The sequence below is a fragment of the Punica granatum genome, chromosome 1, assembly GCF_007655135.1.
Source record: "Punica granatum isolate Tunisia-2019 chromosome 1, ASM765513v2, whole genome shotgun sequence".
NCBI classification, from domain to species: domain Eukaryota; kingdom Viridiplantae; phylum Streptophyta; class Magnoliopsida; order Myrtales; family Lythraceae; genus Punica; species Punica granatum.
In genome coordinates this window covers 5,494,509-5,518,216 of record NC_045127.1, presented here as the reverse complement: position 1 = coordinate 5,518,216, position 23,708 = coordinate 5,494,509, and the positions used below count along the sequence as shown (strand labels likewise).

Sequence of the window (23,708 nt, the reverse complement as noted above, 5' to 3'; positions counted from 1 at the left end):
ATATTATTGGAAAGAATTCATGCTCAAAATATTAGATTGGTAGTTTGCTATGAGCTACTCCCCGCAGCTTGAGAGACAAACAGAACCCTATGGTTTCAGTTGCTGCCAGACTTTTGCCAATCCTGGGTCGACCATGAGGATAGGCGTCCGGTGCAACCATCAACCCAGCTAGTCCAGTCCAATGTGGGCACTGCATGGTTGAAATCTCTTTGCTGAGTTGGCGTGTCCAATAGTTTATCCATTCATATGTTCTGTTCTCGTCATAGTGACATTGTTCTGTTCAAGTTTCACCAGACTGACTAGCCTTCTTTGATTACTCCATCAGATTTCGTCTTCATGCATACATGGGGGAGTTGCTTTAATTAATGTCTCATGGAAGTTCCCAAAGAGTGTGTTTTTTGTTAGGAAGAAGAGCGGGATTCATCTTGCCGTGTCATATGCATGCGACTCTTTAATTAGTCCAGTTTATGTCGAGTAACTAACTAGTTGACATCTTAACCATCAGATGGAACAATCTCAATTTTTGACTTGAAACATGCTTGGGGTGGTCTGCTGGGATGGGTTTCTTTATGTGGCCTCGTTCGGGTTGAGTTGGAAATTGCCAGCGGTCTTTTTCAAACCGTCAATCACGAAGTCGTCACGAGCTGCAGCTGCAGAGACTTGAACAGTCACTCCATAAGCTTCCAACTGATCATTTTAAGGAAATGCCCGGCCTCATAGATTTGCTTCTCTGATACTTACAAAGTTGGTTGTTGTCTTGTCTTCTTGTCATATTCTCAGAGCAGGAAAGCTGGATCAGTTTTGGACAGAAACCAACATTTTCTCACCACTTCAGAACAAGCAAGAAGTTCCACCAGAGGCAGCCGCGAGAGATTCGTCTTCGAAATGGTTTCATAAGACTCTTTCCGACATAGCCTTTCAATGGGTGCTCGGAACTCAGGAGCTGCACTTGGGTCCTATAGGGTCCCAAGGATACGAATCAATTCTGAATGTTGTCAAAGAGCAGAATTATGTTTGTTCTCGTCCTAATCTTCATGCTCAGTTTTGCCTGTTACAGCAGTTTCGGGCATCCCATGGCCAAATCCAAGTGCCCTGAAAAATGCGGGAACGTCACAGTTCCGTACCCGTTTGGCATCGGAGAGGGCTGTTTCAAGGACAAGTGGTTCAAGGTTGTGTGCGAAGTCAGCCCTTCTGGGGAGGTCCCCATCCTGCGATCCTACCAACTGAAGGTCCTGAGCGTAAGCTTTCACATGGTTCGGGTCACCATTGACTGGACATTCCCTTCATGTCACCCCAAGGAGTTGGGGATGGAGTTGAGCATAAAGCCTGTAAACTACGACACCGGCACTTACAATCCCTTCATCATCTCCCCAACCAATAACCAGTTCACTGCCCAAGGATGCGGGATCTTTGCTTATGTGACCAACAAAAGGAAAGCCAATACCACGATCTACACCGAAGGGTGCGTCTCCCTCTGCCCAGAGGAAACTCCATACGGGATAAAGCCGTCAATCCTAAATCGGACTTGCTTAGGGATCCAGTGTTGCCAGACGAGCATTCCCAGTGGACTTAAGTCTGTGTACGTCCATATCTTTAATCTCGATGTCAACAACAGCCATTTTCATGACTCCCAATCCTGCAGTCGAGCTTTTGTCGCAGAGAAAAAATTCTCGGCCACTAACGGTACCAGCGAAATGCCAATGTCCATACACTGGGTTATAGGGAATACTACGTGTAAAATCGCCAACAGTACCTCTTCCGGTCAATCGTGTGGGAAAAACGCCCACTGCATCGATTACCCCGCGAAGAATGGGCACCGTTGCCAATGTGATGACGGGTTTGATGGGAATCCTTACCTTCCTGAAGGCTGCGAAGGTGTGTCCTTGTCGTTAATAGATTTGTCGGATGGATGACCTGTTGATTATCTGTCGTTCTAATAGAGCAGAGCTAAGTAGTACCTTTTACATCGGAATTGCTGATAATTGCTTCTCCTCTAAAGCGCTGGTTCGTCTGAAACTTATCTCCATTTTCTCTTGACAATTTCATCCCGGTGTTTCTTTGATAGATGTAAATGAGTGCCTGCATCCGGAAAACGGGTGCCGGGGGGAAGCTACTTGTGTCAACACCATTGGTACTTACTACTGCGTTTGTCCCTCGGGTGTAAACGCCAGCAGTTACAATGGAAGTTGCGTACCGAGTCCTAATTATAAACGGAATACTGCTCAGATTGTCTATTTAGGTAACGAAATAATGACCACATCCTTGGAAGTTTAGTCCCGTTAAACCTCAAAAACATTAGTTCCGTGCTTGAACTAGTAGTTACAATTGTTGCAGGTCTTGCAGTCGGAGTAAGTATCACGTGCTCGACAGCTATGAGCATCTTGTGCGCCTCGATGGTTAAGAGGAAAAGGGAAGCTAAGATGAGAAAAATGTACTTTAAGCGAAATGGCGGATTATTGCTAGAGCAGCAGATCACTTCACAGGAAGATGCAGTCGTGAAAACCCAAATGTTCGCATTCGAAGAGCTCCAGAGGGCCACTGACGACTTCAACCAAGGCCGAATGTGCGGGAAGGGAGGGTTCGGGTCTGTGTACAAAGGAATGCTGTCGGATGGTCGGATAGTCGCAATCAAGCGGTCCCATATGATGCACGAGAAGCAAGTGACCAACTTCATCAACGAGGTCGTCATCCTCTCGAGGATAAACCATCGGAACATAGTGAAGCTGCTCGGATGCTGCCTGGAGACAGAAGTTCCTCTTCTCGTGTATGAGTTCATTGGCAACGGGACCCTGTCCCATCACATCCACTACGGGGAAAGAGGCATGCCTTCCCTCTCATGGGAAGTCCGTGTGAGGGTCGCCGCAGAGATTGCAGGAGCGCTTGCCTATCTCCACTCGGCTGCCTCCACTCCGATATTCCACCGGGATATAAAGTCTAGCAACATTCTCCTGGACCACAACTACAATGCCAAGATTGCTGACTTCGGGATATCCCGGTCAATCCCCATGGAAAAGACCCACCTCACCACGGCCCTGCAGGGCACGTTTGGGTACCTGGACCCTCAGTATTTCCGGTCGAACCAGCTCACGGACAAGAGCGATGTGTACAGCTTTGGGGTGGTGCTAGTCGAGCTCCTGACAGGGGAGAGGGCAGGGTCCAAGACCAAGGCCGAGGTGGAGGAAAAGAGCCTGGTGCTCAACTTTGTGACGGCGATGAAGGAGGACCGGCTGTTCGACATTGTGGATGACCAGGTTCGGCACGAGGGCAGGAGGGACGAGATAGTCGATTTCGCTCAGCTCGCCAAGAGATGCCTCAAGCTGAAAGGAGGAAAACGGCCCACCATGAAAGAAGTGGCAACAGAGCTTGAAAGGATCTTCAGGCAGTTAGAAAGTTGATAATATTAAAAATTCGACTGCTGACCCGCTGAAGTTTTGCCGTTAACACCACGCTTAAGAAATTATATATTTACAATTCCCCTACGCAAACGTATTAACACAAAAAAAAAAAGAAATAGAGAGAGAGTATTATATCAATTTGATTGATCCAAACTATTCAGCGTTCATTTTTTTTTTTTAAGAAAATTGTGTGGGGTTTCGAATTCGAATTCTACCGATGGAGAAAATTAATGGTGCTTTATAGTTGACCCGATTCGAACTGGCACCTCGTGTTCAAGAACAACAGCCAAAATTCACCAGAAGCACCTCACCTCGTGTTCGGGATCAATCCACTGTCGAATGAGATTAATTTCTACCAATAAATTGACCATAACTCCACACCAGCGGTCTCATCAAAAAAATGCAAGAAAGTCGCCAATCATAAACGCGTTGAATAGTCTTCGAAATCAGACCAGACTCTCTGCATTATTATGAACTTTGGCCGTTGACTAAGGAAACTCTCTCTTCCCATGTCAGCGTCTTCGTCTTCTTCCTCTTCCTCTTCCGTCTCCCTCAGCTCACCAATGAGCAAACAATCTCCGGTCGGGACATCCTCTGCAAAACCATAACTAACGGACAACCAAAGCACACAACCTCAAAAAGCCAACCTTGTCTATTGTCTCTGTTTCTGTCCCCCTCTCTTTGCTTCCATGGCCAATTCAAGAACCCAACTGCTGCTGCTGCTCACCTTCTTCTTCTTCCTCGTCCTCCTCGGCCTAGTCCAAGTCCAAGCCCAGCAAGACTACCTCAACAACAAGCAGCTCAACTGCAGCAACACCGACCCCATCACCGCCGGCTACGCCTGCAACACCTCCTCCGGCGACCCCCCCACCTGCCAGTCCTACCTAACCTTCCGCTCCACCGCTCCCTACACCTCCCTTGCCACCATCGCCTTCCTCCTCAAGACCGACACGGCCGCCATGGCCACGCTCAACGACCTCACCGACATCGAGTCCATCCCCTCCGGCACCCCGATCATCGCCCCCGCCAACTGCTCCTGTGCTGGCACCTTCTACGAGCACAACGCCTCCTACGTCCTCAAGGACGAGGGAGAGACCTACTTCACCGTCGCCAACGACACCTACCAGGGCCTCTCCACTTGCCAGGCCCTCGAGGCCCACAACCCCTATAAACCCACCGAACTCGAAGCCGGCATGTCCCTGCTTGTGCCCCTCCGTTGCGCCTGCCCAACCGCCGCCCAGTCCTCGAGCGGCGTCCTCTACCTCCTTTCGTTTATGGTTATCCCGGGGGACGATCCCTCCAAGATCGCCCAGCTGTTCGGGGTCACCGAGCAGAGCGTGCTCGGCGCGAACAACCTAAACGAGGATGATGTGATCTACCCTTACCAGCCGATTCTCGTTCCGCTCACGAAGGAGCCCACCAAGATTGTACTGCCCACCACGTCCCCGCCGCCGCCCCCCCCTGCTGGAACCGCTCCGGCTACTCCCACCGGAGGAGGATCGAGCTCCTCCAAGAAATGGTTGTATGTCGGAGTTGGTATCGGAGTCGCCCTGGTTGCGATTCTCGGTGCGGTTGCCTATTGGGCATTATATTACGGGAGGAGGAAGCAAGAGCAGGCACCGCCTGCCTCGGCTCCACCACCGAAGAAGGCCTCCGAGTCAGTCACCGACTACTCGGCCCTGCCGACGGACAGCTCCTCGTGGTCGGTCTCGGGCATTCGAGGAGCTATCGACTCTCTGACCATTTACAGGTACGAGGACTTGCAGAAGGCCACCGAGTCGTTCGCCGAAGAAAACAAGATCAGGGGCTCGGTCTACCGAGGAAAGTTCAAGGGCGACGATGCGGCTGTGAAGGTCGTGAAAGGGGACGTATCGAGTGAGATCAAAATTCTGAAACTGATCAACCACTCAAACATAATCCGGCTCTCCGGGTTCTGCCTCCACGAGGGGAACTCATATCTCGTGTACGAGTATGCGGAGAACGGATCTCTCAGTGATTGGCTTCACTCCGGCAAGGATCTTCTATCGACTCTGTCGTGGAAACAGAGGATTCAGATTGCTTACAACATAGCCGATGCGATAAACTACCTGCACAACTATGCAAACCCGCCCTACATCCATAAGAACCTGAAGAGCAGCAACGTTCTCTTGGATGGGAACTTTCGAGCAAAAGTCTCTAATTTCGGGCTTGCAAGATCGGTGGAGAGCGAGAACGGTGGGCTCCAACTGACCCGACATGTCGTGGGAACACAGGGCTACATGTCCCCTGAGTACATCGAGAACGGCGTGATCACGCCGAAGCTTGATGTTTTTGCGTTCGGGGTCGTAATGCTGGAGCTTCTATCTGGAAGGGAAGCTGTTGGGAAGAACAAGGATAGGGAGGAGCTACTTTCTTCGGCGATAAACCGCGTAGTAGAAGGCGACAACGTGAGAGATAAACTTAGGGAGTTCATCGATCCGTCCCTTAGGGACGAGTACCCATTGGATTTGGCATTTTCAATGGTTGAGCTCGCCAGGAAGTGTGTGGCATATGATCTGAACTCTCGCCCAGTAATGCCGGAAGTTCTGATGATTCTCTCCAAGATTTTATCATCGTCGCTGGACTGGGACCCGTCCGATGAGCTCAATAAATCCCGGTCAATGAGCCATGGCAGGTAGATCATTAACGAGCTCGCCATAGAAGCCCTTACAAATCAATTCTTATCTTCTGCATTTGTGATATACCGTGATTTACATTATGCATCAAGTGTAAGTAACTTCCCTTTCCGGCATGTCCCAAGCAAAGCCCGTGATAGCGTAGACAGATCAAGTTCGGGTATTGTTCGTCTCTGTAAGAGAAAAAGGGAATTGGTTCGATTGATAGCATGTATTCTGCGATGAGATGTTAGAAAAGAGATTTTCAACTGTCGAGATGATGTATGGACGTGCTTATTCTATTCTTGCATTGTGTTCACAGACCATCCCGAGCAGCAGTTTATTTCTCGACCCCGCTGTTGTGAAAGGGACAAGTCAAGATCGGGCAAATAACTGCAATCAGCAGTTGCCAATGTTACATCATAGAATTGAATCGTTAGTAGTTGCATTTCTCTTTACAATTGATGAAAATCATAGCGAAGTAAGAAAATGAAGCTGATATACATAAACTGGGGAACAACAATTAATAGGACCTATGAACAACTTGCTCAACGCATAGGACCCTATGAACAACTTGCTCAACGCATGCTGCGGACAGATACCTGAGAATATAGGTCCAACTCGTGTTGTGGAACTAAGTACACTGCTCGAGAGCAGTTGGTCTTGCGTGCTTCTGCAAGATCTTCCAGTATCGTGAAGAAGACGGGTCCACGTGGATTGCTCGGGAGACCCATTTTAGAGGGCTTTGGCACCTGACAACTGGGCACGTCTTCTCGGCGTTGGAATGCTCTGAAAGCAAATGCATCTGAAAATACAGCTCTGCGGGCCTCATTTCTGCAAAAATATGCAACGATGTATCATGGGAAGAACCAAAACTTTATAAAGTTGGGAAAACAAAAAAAGACTTGGAAATGAACGTTTCATTCTGACAAGTATCAAGCAAGAAGCATAAAAAATATGTGAATTTGAGTCATTAATCCCCATGGAACAATACAAACCTGGCGACCAAGTATACCATTCAAGGCGAAGGTTCTGCTCCCATTTGTCTCGAGAACCCAAGCTTCCTTCTGCTTGGGCTAGCAATGTCGAAACAATTGGCAAGGGAATTATAGCCGTCTCACGCACTTTCTGGAGGCTTCTTATTGCATCCGATAGAAACTGTGCGCCATAACCCCACTTTGCTAGCTGCATACAGGCAACACCTGGACCAAAGGAATGTTTACTCGGTGAACAGTGAAGGACCACAGAGAGAGATGAACAATCAATTTGGAGGGAAAGCAGGATGAGTATATAGACAAAGGCCTGTTTTGAAGATTATGTTTCAGACATATTCAAAGGAACATCAATAGGGTGGTGTTAATAGAGAAATACCGTGACAGAGCAAGCTGCAACTATCAGAACCCATCAAAGAGCAAGCTTGTGCTAGAAATTCTTCTGCAGATGCGAAATCCTTGTTATGCAAAGCGACTAAACCCTCTATCAAATTGAAGACTGCGGCACACATATCTCGTGAGCTCTCCCTCTTTTTCAAGCAATCATCCAAACTGGAGTCCAAGATATTCGAATCGTTTTCCACATTGTAAAGAAGTTGCATCAATTTCAGACTGATCCAACCAATATGAAAATCTGTTCCGAACTTCAAGCATTGCAGAAATTCTCTTTGAACGTTCTCCGAGTCACCTTCCACAGCATACGCACGACATAATAACAAATGTGCAAAGAAGAGATAGCTGTGAGGAAGCAGCAGTTCTGATGCTTCCCTCGCGTGGTTGATGCATTTAACTTGGTTCCCTTCCTGAAAGCTCATCTCAGAAGCACATAGTAGAAGCTGGAACCGTTGATGCTGAAAGGATGTTTCTTCCATCGGATATGACTTAATTGACAGAGCCACATGAATTAGCCTACCAATCGCACCGCACAGTTGTGGAGGAAATTTCTCTTCTCGTGCTCTTTGTAAGAGGTTTAGTATTAGCAGATACCGAGCATTAGGATTCCATGGCTCTTGATGTAACCATCTGCAATGAGTTAAAGCACACACTTGAAGTAAAAGAAAGTTCACATAGTCCGGGAAGAGCAATCGGTTTACCACATCAAATACACAAAATCACAAAAACCGGCAATTTCCCTCATAAATATGAAAGATAAAGTGCATGTATAATCCTCATACATAAAGGAAACCTATTACGTTATAACCAAATGGCTAAAATCAAAGCTTCACTAAGGACCACTAGATGAACTTGGGTAGATTGCTTACTCAGAAGAGTCAGTAGGCAAATAGGGGGGTGAAGGAGGAAGAGGGATAGTCCGTGACATCTAAAGAACCAATAATGAAACAAATCATTCAAAACCGTGCAGTAGATTGGAATCTAATTAATGAATCAAGTGGTTCAGAAGTGATTGGTGTAAAGACATAGTACCTTTGCAGCTGTTGAACAGCTTGAGGTTGGTTCAAGGACTGGCATGGGCAAGTTGGGAAGGAAAATTTGGGACCGCTATTCCCGACAGCATAACAAGCAACTGCTCCAGCGCCAAGGATCTCATATGCAGATCTGGGGCCTCCTTCACGGGAAAAACCAGAGGAGCTTAAGATGCTGCACCGAGTTGCTACATGAGAATCAGTCCATCTCTTGCTCAGCAGCAAAAGATAACCAAGGGACTGCCTGCTTTCACAAAGTTCACCAGAATGATAATTAGAATTGATAGAAATTGAATATACAAATAGGCTATTCATAAAGAGGTCTTTCTATATTAGTTAGCTACAGATCATGGTTTAGATGGAAGACTAATGAAATTCTGATACAGCATAGCAAAGGAGCACAGATATATGAAGATGGCTCAGCATGTAATGTCCAAGAACCATTTATCACAAAAGCTTTAAAGAGCATCATAAGCATACGAGTCATTTCAGCTTAATGGATTTACGTATGCTGAAGAAGAGTGGATAGACAACCAACCGGGACAAGAGAGAGAGAGAGGAAACAAACAGAAAAGGAACCGAGGACCTATAGTACAAGCCAGTCTGACATCATTGAGCTTCAACATGATATAATCCCTTCCCAATGCCAATTTATTACCACTGCTTTGGTTGATTGGATGTTCATATATCTACAAATATTCATGGACAAATGACATAGACCTGTCACCTCAAGAGACCCATCCCTTACAAGGAAAGTTATGTACACGAGATGCCACAGCCACTTCAATTTCCCAACAATATTTTGAATGAACCAAAATTTTGTTCTCTTTGTAAATAATAATCAGAGAAACTTTCATTATGAATCTATAAACAATTCATGGGCAAGTCATCATAATATAGATTCATAAACTAGACAACAAATACATGCATGTACCTTAGTAAATTACTATTAGGAAACATGTGAAGAGCTTTCCGAAGATGATGAATTCCAGTTTGATATCCAAGGCCAAACTCGGAACTATTCTTGATCTGTATCCCACCAAGTAAAAAAGAAACCACTCTGATTATTCACATGCCATGCAAAAAGAAACAAATTTAAACCAACCTTTTTTCTCCGGAAATAATGACTCTTCATTTTTCAGTTTTCAGTGGGAAAAAGGAAATCATTAAAAAAAACTAAAAACTACAGCCAGAAATATATATTGAGCTACATTTCTACTAAAAGATTGTTTTCACAAGAAAGTTTTTCAGCTGGAGCAATTTCTTGGCAACCAACAGAGCCTTAGTGTGTTTATAGAAAGTTCATACAACTTAAAGCGAAACTTACCAGCTTACTTAGCGCAATCAAAAAATGCATTTCTGATATGTCTGCATGAGATGTAAGAAATCGTCGGCTCCCAGAAATGATCTGGTTCAACCGACCATTTTCATCAAAAACATTGACTGCAGACAAGATAAAGCTGATATTTGCACTCTCAAACAGATTCTTTGGCATCTTTAGAATGCTGTTAATTGCTGAATCGAGTCCAGATATATAATACAGCAGTCTGCATATAAAACTAACAGAGGCTGCCATGGCCGACTTTTCCATGCTAGGAATTTTGGCTGCGAGATTTCTGGCCGTAGAAAGAGCCAGCTCGTTATTGCCAAGTTGCCATAGAGAATAGGCATATATATGCAATCCTTCCTCATCAAGCGGCCCTAAGATGAGAAGTGAAAAGAATATATTAGCAAAATGAAATATATATATATATATATATATATATATATGAAAATCAGAATTATCAAAAATAAAGGAAGATCAAGAATATATATCAGATTATAGGAAGGAGCATATGGACTTTGAAATTACAAAGAAACTGCTCTTGGAACCAGAGAAAAATCATGAAGCTCCAAGACATTGCTAGGTATTTTTTGTTAGCTGGAAACTAGGGGATGGCAAGTCTTATCTATTTCTGGATTGGCAATTGGACTTCAGCTGGACCTCTTCCGAATTATTATACAAAGGTTTGCAATGCTTCCTTTCTACTGCAATCGCTGGAAAAGTGACTTCTGTGTTTAAATATGGAACATGCAGCTGCCCTAGAAGCTCGGATATTCAAGCTGCAGCAGTTCAGAACTTAGCTTATCATCATTTCAGCTTGCTAGCATGGATCTTGCTCTATGATATTCCAGGTAAAGGTTCATTACTTCTGAAGTCTTGCATGATCAAAGACCAAGGAAACTAAAGGTAGCATAGACCTTCTTTGGTTTTCAGGTCATATTCTATAGTTTCATTTGTAGAACGGCTAGCCATTTTGGATTGGTTCACAACCAAGTCTAGAACGCTTGCTTGGGGATATCTTCAGGCTCAGTTCTATGTGAGTTTTGCAGAGTTGAAGCTGAATCAAGGGACCATTTATTCTTTGCATGTCCTGTGACCAAGGACGCCTACAGGGGGTGGTCAGAAAATTCAGCACTGCAAGTTCTGTTGATGATGGACCGGAGTAACAAGAGCAACCAGATGGATGGAGAGAGAGTTGGGAGGAAATTCTTAAATTGGTTATGCTGGAAGGCACACACATATATATATAATATTTTAAACAGTAACATATGATAGATACCTTCCTTTGTCAAATCATCACATTCTCTCACAGCATCTAGAGCATTCCCCAACTGAAAAGAAGGAAACAAATTTGCTTCTAAAGAAAGTAGAGAGTGTTTTATAAGGAATGTACCATGCAGAGAGGAATTAATATCACGTCAATTGTACTGTGCTTACCTTGCTGAGTGATCTTGCCAAATTAACAGTTACATCTCTCATACAAGATTCCGGACAAGTGCCAGATAATCTGCTGATCGCATGGCGTGCTGCTCTATAAGAGGCCACAGCTGACTGATAATCACGCCTTGCCTCAAATATCAGCCCCTTCAGATTATGGGATTCAGGGTAATTGGGGGCCCGCTGGACAGCTTGGCAGATGGCTCCAAATACCTGTGAGGTATCAGAAACAGTAGCAGAAGTTCATACAAAAAGCTCTAATTAATTCACATCTTTCAGGGAAATGAAGAAAAAAATGCATGCTTATTTGTGGACAAGGTAATTTTGCAACTACTTCAATAAGGACAAACCTGTGAAGATGCTGAATATCCTGAAAGAAGAGCAAGCTTTGTCAGACCAATTTGGAACTCTGCAAGCTGCATAAAGAACAAGTTTGAGTAGTGCGGCAAGCAGGAACCGAATATAAACCAAGGATCATGTAGCCAGCAAGTTCTGAGCATAGAGAAAAGCAAGAGAGCATATTTTGCATATGAGGGGAGGAGGAGCATGAAGAGAGAGGACTCTCCTCAGAGACGCATCCCAACAACCTTCACTTAAGAATCACTATCAGATCACAGAAGGATAACATAGACACAGATCACTCAAGACACGCACGTTTAACTATTCCAAATCAGAGAATCTCATAGCATGATCTGATATAGAACTTCTCGGAGATTATTAGAATAACTGCCAAACATAGAAAGGGTAACCACGGTGGAAGACTTACAGGAAGTATCTGGACAGCACGCAAACAGCTCTCAAAAGCCTCATCTGGGACAACCTCGCTGAAGAATGATACAAATGTTTCATGTAGACACTTTTTTTTAAAGAAGTTTCATATAGAAACTGAGAAAAGCTTCCAGGTAAGCTAAAACACAATGAATCAATTAAGTTCATAAATTACTACCCTGTATGAGAATCAGCTGACATGCCGGCCCATGGTAAAGCAAGAGAAGGATCTATGCTTCTAGCACTGTCAAATGCTTGTCTTGCCAATTGCTTGTTGAATCTTCTATAGAGCTGTATCAAAAAGGGGGAAAAACACTTAAAAATATATAAAACGACAGACCACAGAAATCAAAAGGTAAAGGTGCTTGATATTTTAGGTGCCATGCGTGTGGTCCTAAGATAGGAACTTCACCTCCTTTCTTCTTTGGTAAATTAAATTATGTGCTAAGTAAAAGGATTACTCCATCAATCCTATCAATACCTCTAGAACTCTGAAAAGAAAAAAACAACGACAACAACAAAGAAACAAAATAGGATGTACCTTCCCAAGGTGTGCCCAAGCGCCTGCAAGGGATGCATCTAGTTGCAATGCCCTGATCAAGGAATGCTGTTTCAATGCGTCATGATCAGATAGGCATCCCAGTGCCACCCACGACTCGTAATTTTCACACTCAAGTAACAAAGCACCCAAAGCCATCTTTTCAGGTAACTGCCTGGTAATGAATAAAGTTAAACAATAAATTCGTGATTATAAGAGAATTACTGATCACTGCATCATAGACGAATATCATACCAAGAATTTATCTCATTGCAAGAAGCGCCGTTTAGTGAGGAAATGAGATCAGAACTTATTGCAATGTCCATGTAGATATTAGCACACCAAGGTGCCACATGCAGTGCTTTCTGATAAGAAATTCTAGCCGATCTTGCAGCTGAACAGCAAGTCTCATTCCATGAAAGGATAGACTTGTTAAAGGCACCTGCATCTAGTTGCAAAGCCTGCTCTTCAACCATCCATGGGAAGCATTTTGAATATAAAATCTAATAACGATGAAGCAGAGCTCAAATCAGTGCAAATCCTTGGCAATGAGTATACACGTACACATACTCTAGAAGTAGATGTCAGTAACAAGGCATTTAAATGATTATCAATCAGATTCAAATTATCACCAAAATAGTTCCGATGAATGAGTGAAAAAAAAAATCCAAATGTTAAGAATACAAAGTTTTGATTGATTGGATTGATATTGTTTATTTCGATTTACAATATAGCAATTCAAACCAAAAGCCCAAAAATTCTTGCATGGCTGTTTGCTTAAAAGCTGATAAACCTAAGCTTCCTTTTTCTACTTAACTCATATTGTGTAGTAGAGGTTGTCTCCTAATTTGCACTTCACTTTTGTACATAATGACTGCTCAAGTATAAAAATAAATTTTCTTAATCAACAATAATAGAGGATAGATGTCGCGTAACACTATCTTGCAATTATTCCACAAACAATTCCAGAGACAAGGCTAAAGAATCATTGATTGATATAATACGAAAGACTACCTGAATATCAGCATCCAGCTTCCACACGGATGATTGATTTCCAGCAAGTTGAGTGCACAATCGCATGACTTTAGATGCATCCTGCAAATAATCAGCAGATAAACACTCCATGTATATAACGTTGGAAAAAGGAGGAAGTTAATTTTAAAGAGGAAAAGGTTCAGAAAGCACAACCTCTAATAATGAGGCTCCCCATCTAAATGCCCCAGTATTGATACATTCCCTAGAAAGGCCAAACAGCGCAGATGCAAGTCCATAATTTGCAGACAAATTTTGAGGTGAGATCTCAAGCGCCTTCTCGAATTGTTCAATTCCCTGATCATAAAACACTAGACAGATGAAACAAATTGTTCTCTATAGGTCATCTAATCAAAAGTCAATTTCGTGGTCTCTTTTATCATAAAGCATCTCACAAATGTATAACTGAGAAGTGAAATTTCAATAATGCTTATGTTTTAGAAGTTTATCTACGGAAGACGCCCACAGCCACAATTCTCTGTTTAGGAGATTAGTCGCCATCATATCTAAAATAATTTAACACCACTCTTTTCACGTAATCAGGAATAAAGTTACAATCATGAAACTGCCTATGATAGATGCCTCAAATCCCAGAGTATCAGCATGCAATGTTAGCCTGTGCATATTATAAACAGATTTTGTGACTTAAATGAATTTCATATTCTTTGAGTTGCCACTTCCTGTCATCTGATGATCAACAAAATCGCAAATGCTTTACGTGCTGCTTCCGTACTAACAATAGGTAATTAGATTCAAATGCTCTGCAGCTAATAAAGTAGAACTAATCCTCTCTTCGGAGATAATTCTAGCACAGTTCTAAGCTTACTTAGCTGGACAATCGGTTTCAGCATGAGTAGCCAGTAAAATCAAGAATTACGGTCCAATATAAAGGACATCCTTCCTAATATAAGAAAATTCACATTCAAAAATGAATATTTTCAAAATGAAAATTATCTCAATGCATTGAACAAACAACTAGTCCAAATTTGATATTTAAAAGAACTCCAAAGAAGAGCGGCACCATGAGATATAATATGCATGGGAATTACCTTTCTAAAGGAACCAAGCATCATAAAAATGTTTCCACTTTCCACCCGAGCAAAAATTCTAGCGCTGTCCAATTCAATTGCTCTCCCATACGACTGTCAAGAGTCGCAAACTAAGGTCAATTTCCTTCTTCTTTTATTTAAATAAAGATATCAAAACATAAGAAAACTTAAAGGTAATAGAGGTGCATAAATCCACTGCAATGAGTAGTTGAATACACAGGCATTATGTTAACTTTGCGTTCATCCACCAAATCTCATTCAAATAAAGTATAGCCACCCAATCATTCTCCAGATGCCTAACTGAAACCCAAGGTTCGGCCTCTAACAAGTAGAGGAAAGCTTAAAAGCATTGAGCACGACAGAATGCTTGGAATCTCTCCAAGACTTAACAGTCTGCACTAAGCCCCACAAAATTTGCATTGCTAATTCTAAGCATAAAGCACGGAGTGCAGGTACTCAATAGTCTCTTAGGCCAGCCACACTTTGGACTCTAACTAAAAGTGCAGTCAATGACTCAAGATAGTGCTGCTATATAAACCCATATAGCAGTTGACCTAAAGCTTCCAGAAGATAAAAGTGACCGGGTCCAAGCATCCTCTACAAGGCCAAGCCTGTTACTAATTTGCTTTGGCCGATAACATCAAATTTCATATAGTTTGCATTGAGTTTCTAACTGGACTGATCCTGAATTTTCCACAAACCATAGCCTTTGCAATACAATTATTTATGATTTTAAAGCATTTAAATGGAATATAATGAGCATCAACTCTTCAAGAACCAAGGCAGCCTGGTTAGGCTCAGGAACTCCACATGAAAGTTCTTGGAACTGCAGGTCTGTGTCCCTGCTATTTCAGTCACCCAAATTCCAATTGATAAAAGTGAAAACACCCATCCCAATGAAAATATAAATACTTCCCCATTAGATAATCCAGAACTAGATTGCCATAGAGTAAAAAACCACAATAGATTGGCTGAAAAAGTTATATGTAAGAGAAAGTAGCATACAAATAGAAGAACCTTTTTCACCTCTAAAAAGCATAACTAATAAAAGAACCTTTCACCTCTCTAGAGAAGAGCATGCTGAAAGGACTTAGAATGATAAAAGCAGTAGCACCTTAATAGCAGCAGTATACATGCCCAGCCGCTGGTAAGCAAGACCTAGCGCCTGCATTAAAATCCAAAGCAAATATAGTGACTGCAATGAACTATGAAAAAAACTAATATATTATGGAGATTACTGAAAGCAAATTCAATAACATCATACGAGAGCATGAATGGACCAGACATACTTCCCATAAATCAGTGCAGGATGGATAGCCCCGAATGGCACTCTGAAGACTTGGGACAGCTTCTGACCATTTCTTTTTATGGACCTTCACATGGGGAAAAAAGAAAAAAAGCACATTGATGTTGATCACAATATCCTAGGGCATATATAGACAGTTCAAATTGAAGGACAACATACTTCATTAATCTAAACTAATGCGGTGTTTTTCTAAATTAATGGAAAAATCGAGCAGCTTAAATAAAGTATACCATCTGATGCAAATTCCAGTGATCAAAATATCCAGTCCGACCATGTAATTTGGGATTACAGAAAAGTAATAATTTTAAGAATTAAAACACTTAGAAAGCTAAAAGTACAGGGAATTAACCTGCAGGTAACCTAATCTCCGGAAAGCCCAGAAAGCCCTGGGTGACTTATCTGAAGCTTCCCTGCATACTGCCACTTCCAAACTCTCCTTCCCTTCTCGGTCCAACAAATTGCACGCTGCTTCCTGATTACAACATAGTCCAAATATAACATGAGACAGGATTTGATAGAACAACCTCGAGTGCAACTCGAACTAGCGGATATGATTATAGAATTTATTAACAAAGCATGGCTAACTCGTCTCAAAAGAATGGCAATGGCCATATGGAAAACAGATGCAATATCCAGAAGGAACAAAATCAACTCAAAGACAAGACTCCGAATCTTCACTACCTAGAATCAAACCGACCCCCTATGTAAAAACGCAGCAGACGAATGCGATCACTCCAACAGAGCTAGCCAGCATCAAGATAGAAAGGATGCCCCAAATTTAAACACTGTTACGGCAAATTAAACAAGAAAATGATCCACGAATGCCACCAGCAAGCTCAGAATGCGATTACCCCAGCTTCACGGTCATCTGCATTAAGAGTGACAGCTCTCTGGTAACACTTGATAGCTCTTTGGGCATCCCGGTCTTCACCGTAATAGTGTCCCAAGTACCTGAAAGCTGCCGCATTTTGGGGGTTCAGCTTAGCAGAAATCACAAAATGCTCGGCAGCTCGGTCCTTCGCGGCTGCGGCGTCCTCGCTGCTCCCGCCTCCCTTCTCCCACAGGTGAACGCCCTGTCACGCAACGTCCGCCAAAAGCCGCCAAGTTTAAAACCAGAAACCGGGTATAATCCAAAACGAGAGATATGGGTGCGGGAAGGATGAGAATACGAGATCGAAGTGGAGGTTGGGGTCGTCGGGGTGAGCGTCGACGGACTCCTGCAATTGCTTCAGGGCAGAAGCTGCTTCTTCTTCTTTCTCCATGCGTCCGTTGGTTGGAACCGGGAGCTGAGCTTAAACCCTAGACATCCCTCTCTCCGTCTTCGCGCCTCTGCTGAGAAGAGAACGCACAGAAAGAGCTGAGCTGCTGCTCACTTCCGATGAGTGAATGGCGTCAATGGCGGCCTTTCCTCTTCGTCAAGCAAACCGGCGGTCCCTCCCAGCAAGGAGATTTTCTTTTTTTTCTTCTATTGAGGTCTAATTACAATCAGCCCCCTGAGATTGAAATTATTGACAAAAGCTCCCAAAATTGTTACGTTATTCAAAACTGCTCCCTGAGGTTGTAAATTCATCCCACTTTTACCCTACAAACCACTGGTTGGGCGTAAATCCATCTCGGCCATGTCCATCGTTACTGATGGACAAGAAGCAAACTTGTATCTCGTCGATTTGCTCGGAGCATATCGAGATCGTATTACTGAGTTTCTCAATTGAATTGGGCGGTGTGGACCGACTTAGTTATACACAAGACGCGCTCTGTGCAAGTAAAATTCCGCATATTCTCATGTTTCACACTTGTCTTTCTATTATAAGATCATCCATTCAATTCATCTTCGACAACAAGTTAACGCTGATAATTTTCCGAGACATTTGAAATTAAAGTGAGCACCGAGGTAACCAGGTGGATTGAAATTCGATTCGCAGATGTTTACGAGCTTCACATCCAGGAGGGGATGATGACCTCGCACATCTTCTAATTTTGACATAGTTCTTGATATGATTGGACGAGTATATTGCTAAAAGGGATGTGATTATACCTTTTCCTAAGACCATTTTTAACGAGTATGGAAGCGCGGAATACGTGCCGCTGATAGTGCTTCCGCGTGCATAAAAACGAGGCTTCACAATGCTAATGGCACCATGGACGGTGCTTGCGTTTTCCCATTCTTCCTTTCGTTGTCAAGTACAGGCTCTTTAGCCTAATACCCGATTGCTAAAGAATAATAATGATGAGAAAGAAACACGAAAAGTTTCCATCGAGAGCTTGTATTATTGGACTATAGTTCTAAAAAAGCATTTATCTCGAACAATTATTCGGATACTGGAAGATTTTGCCAATATTTTATTTTCGGGTTTTTATATAGACTAGGGCATTATACTCGCACAGTACCGCGGGTCGAAAAAAATTCTCGTCAATTTTTTTTTATTTATCATAATAGTTTGCGTAAAGACTAATGTAGAATATAACTTAAATTAAGGACAATATTAATGTATATCTAAAATTCATAAATTTCACGATTGGGAGGTACATCGATCTCGCTTGAATTTAGATTAATTAAATCTTGCAGAGTTCTGAAAATCAAGTGATGCAAACAGGAAAAATCATAACTAAAAAGAGGTTATTTAAGTCAATAACGAGTTGATGTGGGTTAAACATGAGCTATTTTTAAGTGAGTCGGTCTTGTTATCCTTAGGTAAAGTCTCATGTGGGAGCTTTTCGGTTGGAACAAATTTACAATTCGAAGAAATCTATCTATTAGTGGGTCAACGATCTCATTCAGGTTGGATTTAGTAGACTTTCGAATATCAAGTATGCACCCGAAAAAAAGATAGTTATATACCTAAACTCAATAAAATTTTTAGAATGCTGAAAATTTTAGGTGAGTTCGGCACTTGTTATCCATGCCACAAGTGCAAGTCTTATTATCGGAAAGAATTTATGACCGAGAGGTTTATCTCTTAGTGGGTGAAACATCTCGCTCAAGTCTAGATTGATTGTACCTAGTGGATTTTCGAATATCAATGTACACAAGAAAAAATATTTATATACATAAACATATTATAGATAGAGGGACAAGTCTTGTTATCGAAAAAAGGTATTGTTATAAAAAAGAATTTACAATCAATGGATGTTTATACATTAATGGGTGAATGACTTGGGGAGCATAGATTGATCAGACTTGATGAATTTTTGAATATCAAATGAGTACACCGACAAAAAATTTTATAAACCCAGAATTTAATAAAAAAAATTAAAAATATGTTGAATTATTTTTATTTTCTTTTTTAAAAGGAGGGGGCTGAGGGTGGGAAAGACCCCTCCTTCGTCCTACCAACAACGGAATTAGTTTATAGTAATAATAATGATGGTGATCTTTCTAGCCAAATGATCAAAAAGAAAAACCATATCTTCCTTTGTTATGGCACATAGAATCTTATGTACTGTGTTTTTCCTTTAATGTGCTTATTCTGATTATTCTTTTTCTATAAACGAAACCGGAACCGGGACCGCCTCTGTTTTCCTCGAAAATGCTTCTTTCTTGACTGACTTTTATTTTAAGAGAAAAATAACGCGGAACAAAAATAATAAAAAATAAAAAAGGACAGAAAGAAAGGACTAATCGTGATTTGGGACTTCGCTTTAGAAAGCTTCCATACTTCAGAAATTTTTAGGTTGCGTTTGGTTTTATAGTAGGATTTTAAAATCAGATTTTAATTTTGATTTTGAGTGGTATAAATGGAGCCCACCATTTGACTTTGTATGAGTTATGTTGTTTTGTTGTGGGAAAAAGTGATATAAATGGGACTCACTCTTTGACTTTGTATGAGTTATTTTATTTTGTAATGGGTAGAATTAAGTTAGAATTGTGATTCTAAAATAGAATCGCGAAACCAAACAGGCCCTTAATACGTTACGCTACATCGATGATTCTTTACATTTGCTGTCTTAGCTATCGTCGGATAGTTCGTCAGTGTCCGAGAATTCAATAATGATTCGACTATTTGGATGATGATTTGCCGGTTCTATCGGCACTGCAACGATCAGCGATTTTGGGGGATATGATACAAATACTACGAGACATTGGCAGGCCAGACTCGTACACTATAAACTAAGGGAGGTGCAAGAACTGTCGAAAATCAATAAATAGCACACAGTTCACTTTGAGACTAAAGATATGCAATGTTTTATATATCAAAATTGTACAAACTAATTTCCTTCTCCTCGTATTGATTATGTACGAGGAGAGAAATGCGATCTGCTTAATTACTCACACACCAATAATATCCCTCATAATCAATCAAAGAATTTGCGAAAAGTTCATAATCCTAACGATCGTGAACAAAAACTAATCCGAAAAACCAGACTCGATTCGATTTATCATCATCGGTCAAAGCCTCGAGCCGAGGCTATGGAGATGTCTGCCATTGATTAACTTCTGCAGCATTGGTCTGAATGAACAGACTCGGGCCCTTCCTGAATCGTGCTCAGCCTTATCCTGAACGAACGGACCGCCCTCTTGAGTCTCCTCGAGGAAGAAGACCTCCGCAGTTTCCTGGCCGGAGAAGGCGGCGGCGGCTTCTCGAAGCTTTCCGAATAGGACCCTTTACGGGGACCGGCGAGCTCGAGACTGACAACGCCGCGGCGCTTGTCGGTGACTTCCAGAACGGGGGAAATCTGGCTCTTCCGGCGTCTCCTACTCAGGCCACCGTACTTGGAGCCGCCGGCACTCTGGAGAGCGAGGCTCGCCTTTACCGCGAGCGCCGCCATGTCGGAGGCCGACAGCGGCCGGCCCAGCCGGGACCTCTGGAGGGAGAAGTATATCTGGTCCTTCAAGAGCTCCTCGTCCGAGCCCATGGCCGGGATGGGCTCCTCATAGCACAGCATGTCGGAATTGCAGAGGAACAGAGCTGAAGAAGAAGAAGACGACGACGACGATGAGGACGAGGAGGCAGAGGTCTCAGCTTCGAGGACCTCGGAGACGGTGATGGGGAGGGCGTACTCGCGCAGCAGGCCGGAGGGGGAGATCACCTTGGCGGTGGGAGCCGCCCGTGAGGGGAAGTCGCCGTCGCTGGCGCTGCTGACCCAGGACCGCTGTGAGAAGCAGACACCCATTTAATTTGATATCGTGCGGGAGCGTGGATTTCGAGAGGGACCGATTACGTTGTCGGGTGCTGTTACGAGTGAATCGCAGTGGACAGGGAAGAGAATGCCAACTGAGCTGCTGCTTTGTCGGAGACAGCGGGAGTTTTAATGGCGAAGGGGATCGAGGAGGATGTGGCGTAAGGAAGGATGTCACGGGTGGGAGATTTATAAAGGACGAGGAAGAAAGTGCGGAGTTATGTCTTTTTTTTTTTTTTTTTGGAGTGGGAAAAAAGACAAGAAAAGGAAACGGGGGGAGAAAATGGAAAGTGGGGTAATGAAATGCTTGAGGAGGAAGGAACGAAGCAGTGACGTTGCAGCTCACGCACCTGCGTGCGACTGTAGGGCGTGTCATGTGTGGCGTTGTTCTATTTTAAGGGGTTACATCAATACCAGTGGAAATTCAGTCTAGATCCACTGACAAGCGAATGAAAAGAATGATATGAAACGAATGTGAAGTAGATGCATGGACAGCAGAGTTCGTTCGAGAGATGGCACTCTATTATTGGATTGCATCGATGACATGATTTACCGTCGAACCATCGTGCAAAATTGCTACCCCGTGTTGCCCCACCGTTGATTTTCCTAATTCTTCGGAATAACCCAAGTTGGATATCATCAGTTTTCATACCATAAGCGACCATAGAGTCGCTTGCATGAGAGGAGCGATTGAGATTTGCTCCGCGTGAAGATGTAAGTCAACTTAAAACTATTTGTTTGGTATTACCCAAAAAAAAAAAAAAGAAAGAAACTATGAGTTTGGTCAAAAATATATCATTGCATTATCATTAGTTTCATATGAGGGGAAAAAAAAAAGAGGAACATGCAACGGTCTCTGCCTGTGACCAATTATACCACGTTTCGTTTTCTATTTTTGCTTCCGCAGATATAAACAACACTGTGTTGACTTTGATTTTCTTTTTGATAAGTAGTTATTCTTAGTTGTGATAACCTTAGTATATATAATGATAACTTATCATGTTTTCACTAATTGAACTTAGTTATCATGACAAGTGATAATCTCTATACATTTTGTGATAAGTAGTTATCACCGATTATGATAACTTTAACTTGTTAAATTATTACAAATTACTCCTCAATTATCACCCATTATAATAACCTTAATACTTTCTGTGATAACTGCTATTTTTAGCAAATTATCACCAATTGAATTTAGTTATCGCGACAAGTAATAATCTATATACATTTTGTGATAACTAGTCACTATTGATCGTGATAACTTTAGTATATTTAGTGATAACTCGTTAAGTTATCACAAATTACTCTTCAATTATCACCCCTTGCGATAACCTTGATACCTTATGTGATAATTGCCATTTTTTGCAATTTATCACTGGTTGAACTTACTTATCGCGACAAGTGATAACTTTTATACATTCTGTGATGACTAGTTATCACCGATTGTAATTACTCTCGTATATTTAGTGATAACTTGTTAAATTATCATAAATTATTCATCAGTTATCATCCGTTGTGATAACCTGAATAGTGCCATTTTTTAGCAAGTTATCACTAATTGAACTTAGTTATCTCGATTTGTGATAATATCTGTATATTTTGTGATAACTAGTTATCATCGAGAGGGATAATCTTAACATACTTAGTGATAACTTGTCAAGTTATCTCAAATTACTCATTAGCAGTGATAACCTTAATATTTTTTGTGATACTTGTTATTTTTAACAAGTTATCAGTAATTAAACTTAGTTATCACTACTTGCAATAACCTCTATACATTTTGTGATAACTAATTATTACTAATTGCGATAACCTTAATATATTTTGTGATAACCTTAAAACAATTTATGATAACTTGTCAAGTTATTAGAAATTGAGTATTGGTTGTCACAAGTTGTGATAACCTCGATATATTTTGTAATAACTTGCATTCTGGATTAGTTATTACAAATTTGACTTGAGTTATCATAAATAGTAATAACCCATTTATAATTTATGATAACTTGAAAATATTATTAAGACATTAACATATTTTGTGATAACTTGCATTTTGGATTAGTTATTACAAATTTGACTTGAGTTATCATAAATAGTGATAACCCATTTATAATTTATGATAACTTGAAAATATTATTAAAACATTAACATATTCAGTAGTTAATCTCTTTTTGTAAATATTTTTAAATTTTTTTATTATTAACTATATGAGCAATTTTTCCTAGTGATTTCATAATTTCTTTTATGAATTTATTTTCTATATTTCTATTTACTATTAATATAATAGAGGAATTAAAAAAAAAAAAAAGGGGGAGGGAGGTTATGGGTTTACCGGTTGGAACCGGCAAAACCAGCCCCCATACTTTCTCTTTCCTCCAGGGACCATGAGCCCTTGGATAGGAAAAGCTTCCTCATTTATTTTTACCGATTCCCCTGCCCTATCTCCCAGACGCTAACGTCCTCCTCCTCTGCCGCTGGTTAAAGACCTGTCAGACATTGTTTCGTCTGAGCCGTTGACTGTGAAAAATATTGAGCGACTAATACAATCAAATAATTGCGCAAAACTGCACCCGAATGACATGTGTTTAGTAAAAAAAAGAGAGAGTTGTGTAATGAGATACGTGTCATTCGATGGTATAATTTTACACAATAATTTAGTTGTGTATTACTCACTAAATATTTTCTCTGATCAATG

General features: G+C 41.8%; 4 protein-coding genes across 4 annotated transcripts; 2 read left to right on the top strand and 2 right to left on the bottom strand.

Moving 5' to 3' along the window:
* The first annotated feature begins 74 nt into the window (after positions 1-74).
* LOC116213617 (wall-associated receptor kinase 3-like) lies at positions 75-3,519 on the top strand. Its single transcript, XM_031548636.1, has 3 exons — positions 75-1,875; positions 2,066-2,239; positions 2,335-3,519. The coding sequence occupies exons 1-3, from the start codon at positions 990-992 to the stop codon at positions 3,393-3,395; spliced, it is 2,121 nt and encodes a 706-aa protein (XP_031404496.1). The 5' UTR covers positions 75-989; the 3' UTR covers positions 3,396-3,519.
* A 207-nt stretch (positions 3,520-3,726) lies between these two features.
* Positions 3,727-6,306, top strand: LOC116213626 (protein LYK5). The gene has a single exon (XM_031548647.1). The coding sequence runs from the start codon at positions 4,085-4,087 to the stop codon at positions 6,050-6,052; it is 1,968 nt and encodes a 655-aa protein (XP_031404507.1). The 5' UTR covers positions 3,727-4,084; the 3' UTR covers positions 6,053-6,306.
* Positions 6,307-6,409: 103 nt separating this feature from the next.
* Positions 6,410-17,335, bottom strand: LOC116213608 (tetratricopeptide repeat protein SKI3). The gene is made up of 21 exons (XM_031548627.1): positions 17,068-17,335; positions 16,750-16,971; positions 16,248-16,370; positions 15,882-15,965; positions 15,707-15,757; positions 14,593-14,685; positions 13,700-13,840; positions 13,526-13,606; positions 12,767-13,014; positions 12,515-12,686; positions 12,152-12,264; positions 11,972-12,029; positions 11,556-11,621; positions 11,206-11,418; positions 11,048-11,099; positions 9,772-10,145; positions 9,379-9,473; positions 8,446-8,688; positions 7,400-8,043; positions 7,027-7,230; positions 6,410-6,862 (listed from the first exon to the last, which is right to left on the bottom strand). The coding sequence occupies exons 1-21, from the start codon at positions 17,158-17,160 to the stop codon at positions 6,663-6,665; spliced, it is 3,570 nt and encodes a 1,189-aa protein (XP_031404487.1). The 5' UTR covers positions 17,161-17,335; the 3' UTR covers positions 6,410-6,662.
* Positions 17,336-20,052: 2,717 nt separating this feature from the next.
* Positions 20,053-21,202, bottom strand: LOC116192218. The gene has a single exon (XM_031520698.1). It carries the CDS (start codon positions 21,008-21,010, stop codon positions 20,327-20,329), a length of 684 nt encoding a protein of 227 aa, XP_031376558.1. The 5' UTR covers positions 21,011-21,202; the 3' UTR covers positions 20,053-20,326.
* Between the last annotated feature and the right edge of the window lie 2,506 nt (positions 21,203-23,708).